This window comes from Octopus sinensis, linkage group LG12, assembly GCF_006345805.1.
Source record: "Octopus sinensis linkage group LG12, ASM634580v1, whole genome shotgun sequence".
NCBI classification, from domain to species: domain Eukaryota; kingdom Metazoa; phylum Mollusca; class Cephalopoda; order Octopoda; family Octopodidae; genus Octopus; species Octopus sinensis.
The window spans coordinates 32,526,378-32,536,044 of record NC_043008.1 but is presented as its reverse complement, the minus strand read 5'-3'; the positions used below and the strand labels follow the sequence as shown (position 1 = coordinate 32,536,044).

General features: G+C 34.8%; 1 protein-coding gene across 1 annotated transcript; it reads left to right on the top strand.

Moving 5' to 3' along the window:
* Positions 1-966: 966 nt before the first annotated feature.
* Positions 967-2,537, top strand: LOC115217883 (zinc finger BED domain-containing protein 1-like). The gene is made up of 2 exons (XM_029787602.1): positions 967-1,054; positions 1,543-2,537. Exons 1-2 carry the CDS (start codon positions 967-969, stop codon positions 2,535-2,537), a joined length of 1,083 nt encoding a protein of 360 aa, XP_029643462.1.
* Positions 2,538-9,667: the final 7,130 nt, after the last annotated feature.

Sequence of the window (9,667 nt, the reverse complement as noted above, 5' to 3'; positions counted from 1 at the left end):
AACAGTATAGGCGAAAAGATGCATGTAAAATATGAGACATTTATAGTACAAAAAAAGGAAAGAAATTTGGAGTACATAACTTTCACAAAAAAAAAGCAATTAAAGATTACACTGCGTAGAAAATTCTTATAAATTTTAATACTTTTTATTAAAATGTGGTTCTCAAACATCTTTTATTATTGGAGAATTCAACTTCGCATTTCAGTTAGAAAAACTAATTTTAATTTTTATTTGATATAGTTAGAGTCTTTGTCTCCCCCCCTCTCTCTCTCTCTCTCTTTCTCTCTTTCTCTCTCTCCTATTCTTTCTCTCTTTCTCACTCATTCTCTCTCTCTTTTTCACTCTCTCTTGCATGCGCATGCTCTCTCTTGTTTCTTTTCAAATGTTTTCATTAAAATTAAGTTATTACAAAATCCTATTTTGTGTTTATTGTTAGAAGACATACTATATTTTCCTTCAACTTCTTTCTCTTCGGTGTTTTCTCTCTACCTCTCACAAACTCCGTTTATATTGTTTCCCATATATATATATATATGTGTGTGTGTGTGTGTGTGTGTATACATATATACATACATTCATACATGCATGTATGCATGCATACATACATACATACATACATACATACATGCACGCATGCATGCATGCATACATACATATATACATATATGCATACATACATATATATACATACATACATATATATACATACATATATATACATACACACACACACACACACATATATATATATATATATATATATATTATATATATATATATATATATATATATATATATATATATAATATATATTAGGTAGGGCTGCGGAATTTAAAGATTAAATAATCTATTAATCGTTAATTTATTTTAACGATTAATTTTTTTATTAATCGGTTTCAAATTTAATTTTCTACCTATCATTAGTAAATGTCCCGGAAGTCGGGCAGCAATAGCAACCACAATAAAATGACGGTGGAGAAGAATCGAGTTATGAAATATAGACCTATATCAGGTCGATTACACGAACATTTTGGATTTAAATTGTTGGCTGACGGTAATTTCAAAATTGCTGATAACGTTTATTGCATCCATTGCGACAAATCGTTCGCATACCATCGATCTAACACATCGCTTACTTACCACATTCAAAACAAACACTCGCTATAGAATTCGAAACCTCAGCTCGCAATATCAGCTTCATTTAGTCGGTCTACAGCGGCGGTGTCATCTTCCTCCAAACAGACTACTTTGTGTCAGTTTTATCACCGGTCTGATCATCCGATGAATGTTACCCTACAACATGACGTTAAAACATCACTTGCGAACTGGATAGCTAATAATGGTAGACCAATATCGATAGTTGAAGATGATGGTCTTCAGCAAGTGTTGCGTACAGTGCTTCAAAATACCGAATATAAACTACCTTGCCGGCTCACAACTGATAAAATGTTGGCTGATATTTATAACAGCAAAAGAGAAAGTGTTTTAGAAGCAGTGAAAAATTCAAAGGCAATTGCGCGAACAATTTTTGGACATCCTTAGGTAATGAAAGTTATTTCGGAATCACCGGCCATTGGATTGCTGGTGACTGGAATTTAATAAGTGTTATTCTTGAATGTGTGCATGTTGCTGAACGTCACTATTCTAACAATGTTGCTGAGTTATATAAACAACTTGTAAAAGACTGGGATATAACAAAGAAGATTCAGGCTCTAGTTACAGACAATGCACGAAATTTGGTTTCAGCTGTTAATCAAACTGGTTTTGTTCATATTCCGTGTTTGGCTCACAGCCTGCAGTTGAGCATATTGCATGGGTTTAAAGCCGCAGATACAGAAACATCCTTTGTTAAATGTCAAAAAATCATAAGATATTTTAAACATAGCTCTATCCACACAACTGAATTGCAGAATTGTAGTGATTCACTATTTCGTAAGCTACAGCAAGATGTTCTAACAAGATGGAACAGTACTTTTCTAATGCTAAAGAGAAGCAATAACCATCTACATGTCAGACGAAGAGAATATAAAGGTCCAAAATTGTTCGATTCTGATTGGGAAAAGATTTCAAAATACATCAACGTCTTAGACTTATTCTGTCAGGCTACGGTCCAGCTTGGCAGTGAAAAATATGCGTCGTGTAGCTGTGTATTGCCACTATTATTGTCTTTGACAAAGCACATGATTGTAAATGATGATGATCCAGGTTATATAACAAGATTCAAGGTTGCATCTGTTAATAACTTCAGCAAATGTGTAGCTGACATGAAAAGTATTGAAATATTACAGATTGCAAAAGCACTTGATCCACGATATAAAAACTTGAAGTGTTTATCAGATGATTCCCAAGAACAAACTTGGTTACTTATTGGACAGCAAATAGCAGTTGATGTTAATGATGATCGGTTGAAGACTAATGCACAAGATGATACTGACAGTGTCAGTAAAACTATATGCGAACCGAATGAAAAGCGTATTAAGCTGATGGAGTTTGACTCAGACTTAGAAGAGGAGGTCGAAAACGCTTCAGCGATATAAAATGGAGAAAAAAGTTGCTGAATCAGTTGATCCACTACAATGGTGGAAACTTAATGAACATCTATATCCGAAATTGGCAATTTTTGCCAAGACTGTTCTGTGCATAACAGCTACCTCGGTTCCGTGTGAAAGATTATTTAGCTTTGCTGGTTACATTGTTAACAAGACGCGCTCATCACTTGAACTAAATACTGTTAACATGCTTGTGTGTTTGCATAACTGGTTATCCAGCAACATTTGAGTAAGAAAGCGCCTATGCTATTTCTTGTTTTTAACTGAATCTTAATTAAAATATCATAAACATGTCAATAAATGCAACTGCAGACATTTTTGTGTTCTAATCGAAATTAACTATTAATTAATCGTTAATCTCTCTAAAGTTACTAATCAAAATTAAATTAATCGTTACCAGCCCTAATATATATATATATATATATATATATACGTTTATCAATTCGTTTTGCAAGATTCCTGGTGTGAAATTGTGAAATCGAGTGTTGAAAAAGAATGGAGCAAGTGGAGGAAGAACACACACGGAAACAAAAGGTGTCGCTGAAGAGGTCAAAGATGTGTGACGAAAGATTTCCGGACAATGGACAGGCGTTAAAATAATAAAACAACAATAGTAAACGAGTGAAGAAAAAAATATAGTGCGTATCTTTATTTGGCAAAAAAAAATGATAAATAAATAAAATGACCATCCCGAAACACAACAATATCTATACATTTTCAAAATGTAACCACATGTGAATCGTTGGCGATTTTTTTCCTCCCGTCTTCCTTTTCTCTTGGACTTTCCTCTATCACCTGTTTTTGAAGAAGAGCTTTGTTCGAAACGTAAAACCACCTTTCTTTCCTTCCATAAGCGTCTGCTAATACTTTACATGCACCACGTCCTCGTGTTGTTGCTTTTTGCGTTTGTTCTTCGTATTTTGGGGATTTACCATATATATATATATATATATATATATATATATATATATATATATATATATATATATATTTGGCAATACATTAAAAGAGTACAGTGGTATTACTATGGGAATGGAAAATTCAATGTTTCGGACATGTTCACTGTAATAAGACAAGTCTTGTCGATGCAGATCAACGCCAGATTTTTTTTAGTCTGCTTGATCATAGCACTGGCTGTGTTGTAAGAAGTTTGCTTGCCAACCACATAGTTCCGAGTTCAGTCCCACTGCGTGGCACCTTGAGAAAATGTTTTTCTGCCATAGCCTAAGACTGACCAAAGCCTTGTGAGAGGATTTGGTAACTGAAAGAAGCTCGTCGTATATATATATATATATATATATATATATGTGTGTGTGTGTGTGTGTGTGTGTGTGTGTGTATGTATGTATGTATTATGTATATATATGTATATATATATATATATATGCGTGTGTGCGCGCGCGTGCGACTTTGTATCTGTGTTTGTCCCTCACCACTGCTTGCCAACCGCTGTTAGTGTGTTTACGTCCCCATAACTTAGCGTTTCAATAAAATTCCGGTCAAAGTGCTTTACCTTTTAAGCTAAACTGCTTCACTGACAAATTCTTCTGCAATTTAGAATTTATAAACTCATCTAGAAACGCTAGATGAAATAGAAATTACGTCATATGTAAACAAGCATAAGTTTGTTATTTAAAGCGCTGAAGTGTATAGTAGTACAAGTAGAAGGATATATTTTTTTCTACGCATAAGTATTGATAGAACAGCATATATAGGATAAAATCCTTACTGAGCAGGAAAATATGTCAGTTTAGCTTAAACGGTAAAGCACTTCGACCGGAAATTGAAGGGATGTGAGTTCGAGTCTCATGGCTGGTTGCTGACTGCTTTTTCTGCTCTGTAAGGATTTTATCCTTTATTTACTGTTCTATCAGTACTTATGCGTTGAAAATAATATATCTTTCTACTTGTACTACAATACATTTCAGCATTTGAAAAACGAACTTATGTTTGTTTATATATAACGTAATATATATATATGTGTGTGTGCGCGGGGGGAGGGGGTAGAATACATGAGTTACCTACATGCGAACTTGACATGTGCAAGCAGAAAATGGACGGAGTGCAGTGCTTTAGCTTGTATCTTCATACAATACACATTCTTTCTAGAAAGCGTAACTTTTAATTTTTTTTACATGTGGTGCCATACATACTTTCTGTGAATCCTTTTGCTGGATTAGCATTTTACTTCTTTTGTTTTTTTTACAGAAACGTATGCATAAAATTTCCGTTCAAAATGCCTAGGAAAAGGATTAATGACATATATCAGCATACATAAATGTATGTATTTTGATTTACTACGTGTAATTTCATTTAAATTCTTTTTATGTATTTATATAAATGTGTGTGTGTGGTGTGTGTGTGTGTGTGTGTGTGACACATATATGCTATGTTTCATTTTATGATTATTCGAGGTTTGCTTCTAAAGAAAAAGCTCGTTCATTGCTGAAGTTTAGATAACAAAATGTACGCGTAGATGTTGAATTTTAGAAAAGCATCGCATATTTTTATTATTTGCTTACAAATTAGTATTTGTAAAATATGTGCTTGGTGGTCACTTCCTTTGCTTGAAACCCCTGGTTTTCGAGATTTCCACTTGGATTCTTGCTATCATAATCATTAGTAATTATTAATAATTGCTATCATAATGCATTAATAATTATGGGTATAACTGTGAATTTAAAATTAGCGTAGAGATGTTGTAGGCTTCGGAGTAATTTTCTTGCTCGTTTATTTTCAAAGAAATGTTCACGTCTGCAAGAAACGTTAGCACGCCGGGCGAAATGCTTAGCGGTATTTCGTCCGTCTTTACATTCTGAGTTCAAATTCCGCCGAGGTCGACTTAGCCTTTCATCCTTTCGGGGTCGATTAAATAGTTACCAGTTACGCACTGGGGTTGATGTAATCGACTTCATCCCTTTGTCTGTCCTTGTTTGTCCCCTCTATGTTTAGCCCCTTGTGGGCAATAAAGAAATAAGATAGCTGACTACTGCTGTCTTAATGCGTGGGTATACCATGCAGTTGTCCGGGGGCCTCACGGATCCAAGTGTCCACTTCAGATCTATGTTTGTTGTAGCTTGCTATCATTAAATAAACACTTCAGGGCCCAGGACATTGATTTACCTGAGGGCCTATAATATTACTGAGACGGTTCTGCAACTGACTATGTAATTGTACGTAACTGTAAATAATTTTGTTCTTTGTTCCAAATAACTATGACATGCCTTTTATATTTTACACATAGTGGACGTTTTGATGGGAGTGTTCCACTAATATTCCTTGAGTAGATACATACGTATATACTTAACAAGAAAAATATTTTTTCATTATTTATCCCATAGCAATCTTTTTGCATTTATGTATGTATGTATGTATGTATGATGTATGTATGTATGTATGTATGTATGTATGTATGTATTTATGTGTGTATGTATGTATATCTTGTATGCATCAATCATTATCCTGCCCTCCCTTAACTTCATCTCCAGAGCCGATACTGAGGAAGTATATTTCTGAAGCCAGCATGAAATAAGTTCAATATTATTAAATCATATTCATAAATAGAAGAATTATTAATTCGCCGTTTCCAGCTTCGACTACCACTCCCTTCGTCTCTTGTCCAATATTTCCATATTTTTGCATATTAAAAACCCTTTAAGCCGATCATCTTCGTGCACCCACTTTCACCAACCTCTCTCTGCGTACATGATATTCTACATTTATCTACCATTAAAACAACAACAACAACTTTTTAGCTAATCAATGCCATATTTAGAAACGTATGCTTACCAGCACGGGAGCCAACAATATTCATGTCTCCCGTAGCTTATTGTTGAAATGGATTTGATATAGAGTTTCAATGGCCGAGCCTCCTGGTCACAAATTCATTATTAAGTGGAATATATTGCAATACCAAAGATAGAATGAGTTTCCTATTCATTTTAGAAAATAATCTATTTTTATTTTAATGTTAATAAAATCTGTCTAAAATAATTATTTTATCTGCTGTATATTTTATGATTTTTAGAAAAAAAATTACATATTTCTAATTTTATATATTGCTTCGTTGCAACAACTGTCAATCGCAATGTCTTCGATAAATATTCCGCCAAAGGAATAGAAGCGTTTTTATTTAACTCTGCCAGGTCTCGCTGCTATTTAATAATGGTCTAAAGAGAGAAAATAGAGAATATTGATGTGTGTTATTACCAATAATCAACGATGAATGGATTTAAAGACCCAATTTTCGATAACGTGACAATCTTTAAATATAATGACTTTAGATATTGATTTCTAACATTAGCACATGACTAGAAATTTAGAGGAAAAGAATAGTCGATAAAATAAGATAAAGCACCAGTACGTTACAGGTACTTAATTTATAACTCTTGAAGAATGACGGGTAATGTTTAACATTAGCACACTACAGAGCGGAGGATTGGTAAAACTGGCTGTGTGACGGATAAAATTCATTGCGTTCAAACCTCATACTGGTCAGCTTTATCTTCCATCCTCCAGAGGTTAAATGAAGTACCAATCAAATACAGGAGTCACTATAACTGACAATAACTTCCTCCACTCCCTTATTTCTATGTTGAAAATAAATATTGTCACAATATGTGAATCCATGGTAAATGCTCTCATCCCCCAGTAGTGTGTCACTGTTAGAACATTCATCTGCCAACTTCTTGTAAGAGGGTTGGGGAACAGGAAATCTATTCGATCATAGTATATGACTGGTACTTACTTTATTTTCATCAACCCAGAAAGAAAGGTAAAGTCGACGTCAGCAGGATTTGAAAAAAGAAGCCATGACCTAGGTCAGATTCATTACTATATCTACCACCTATCGTCTTTGGTAGAACCAATAATAACGATACATCATATTGACTCACAATCTCAAATTTGGAAGAAGAAATGTATTCAATTGAATCTGCCTTTGCATATGACAAGTCAACCTCTGGAATTTTAGCTCATATAGGTAGTTGGGTTCAAATAGAATGGGATAATTCTACCCAGTACGTTACTGCTTCTATCACTAGATTTTACTTGAAAGAGAGAGGAAAAGATAACGTCAAACACAGCGGCATTTGGGCCCAAGGCAGAGAAGAGCGCATGGAAATCGCGCAAGTTGTTGTTTCTTATGGCTGTTGTTTAGCTACAGGTAATCCTGAAAAGTGTATACCTGTGATGACCCTTTATTTATTGATTAAAATTTTTTTTTCTGTCCATGCATCTAAGACAATTCTATTCTATCTACATAGGGTGATATGTGAGTGATTTGGCTGCTATTTTTAGGAAGCAGAGTGCCTTTATGCCGACTCTTTCCTGTTTCTGTCACTTCAGTGACTTCTAGAGAGCTAACAGTAATTTTTACCAACGCAGACAATCACTAATTCCTTGGATTCTGTTTTCTTTTTTTTTTCCTTTTCTTTTTTATACTAAACTGTATTGCTACTACTTCTAATTATTGATCTCGTCTAACATAAATCACTCATATATGAAACGGTAGCGTCACTTCCTGTTAGGAATTTAGTTAAAGTAGGATAAGGCAGCCGTTATTCGATTGAAATACAATACACAATGGAGAAATCATTTCGTTCTTTCTTGTTAGTCGCTTTATTTGGAGCTTGTGATTTCACACTGACGGCCTTTCAGCAACAGTCACTGACTGTGTTCCTGACAGAATATCAGAATATCAGCATATCGAAATACAGAATGAATGACTAGAAAAGATGTTTAGTGGAACAATAAGGGAATGTGCTTGGCTTACTAATTAGAGTGCAGGGTTTATGATCGCTAGGTTGTGGCTTTGATTTTCGGACAGGTTGACGCATCGAGTCATTCAGGAAGAAAACTTCATTTCACGTTGCTCCTAAAAAGGAGTATCTATTTCTTTATTACCTACAAGGGGCTAAACATAGAGGGGGCAAACAAGGACAGACATAGGTATTAAGTCGATTACATCGACCCCAGTGCGTAACTGGTACTTAATTTATCGACCCCGAAAGGATGAAGGGCAAAGTCGACCTCGGCGGAATTTGAACTCACAACGTAACGACAGACGAAATACGGCTACGCATTTCGCCCGGCGTGCTAACGTTTCTGCCAGCTCGCCAGGAGTATTTGTAGCACCTGGGGATTAACTCTCGACGAACTAGAAACCGGATATGAGTTAGAGTTGCAAGTCTAGTACTGTTAGTTTAAATACCCTGAAAATCCCGATTGTAATACCAATTTCAGGAGCCTTGTTGGAGATATTATCAATAACAAACCTATTTTTGTCATTGTTGGTGCGTAACCAAAACTCAGCTTCGATCGAGCTAGATCTCTGACGCGTAGGTTTAAAATCAAAGAGAAGTATTGACTGTGACCCACCAGTCTATTGATAGATATACACCACACCCTCAACTATCAAACGACTTAGATGTTCTTTGGCTCGCAGTTATAAAGTGAATGATAAATGGGATTGCAGGGGTCTTGACATGTAAACTTTTATGACAAATCCACAGATGACAAAACGTTCAGTCATATGATTACCGGCTGTGAATTATATTTTAAAGAATACGTGGTCTTCTTTATCATTAAACAATAAGAAATAAATACAATTATTTCTCTCTCATTCTCTCTCGCTCTCTCTCTCTCCATATATATATATATATATATATATATATATATATATGCACACACACACGCCCCCCCCCGCGCACATACACACACACACATACATATATATTTAATTAAAATTTATAGAAAAACAAAAGACGAAGACAGGTGTGTGAACAACAAGCAGATGTATTAGTTTGATGTTCGAGAAAGTGAAAAAGCCTTTTACGTTTCCAGCCTACGCTCTTCAGCAGAAAGGAACACGAGAAAATAAAAATAAGAGAGAATAAAAAAAGAACTTGTGGATTCAGCAGTGAAGTATGGCAACTGAATGGAAAAAAAGTTGAGAACACAGATTTAGTGGTAAGACGTTTTGACGTCTATTTTTAGCATACAAGGGATCCACATAATGATCTCTCATATTATTTATATTTAAATAGAATTCACGGTCCTCGGTCATTTTTAAGTATGCTGACCACGAGTTGAAATTGATATTATTTAATAATATCATT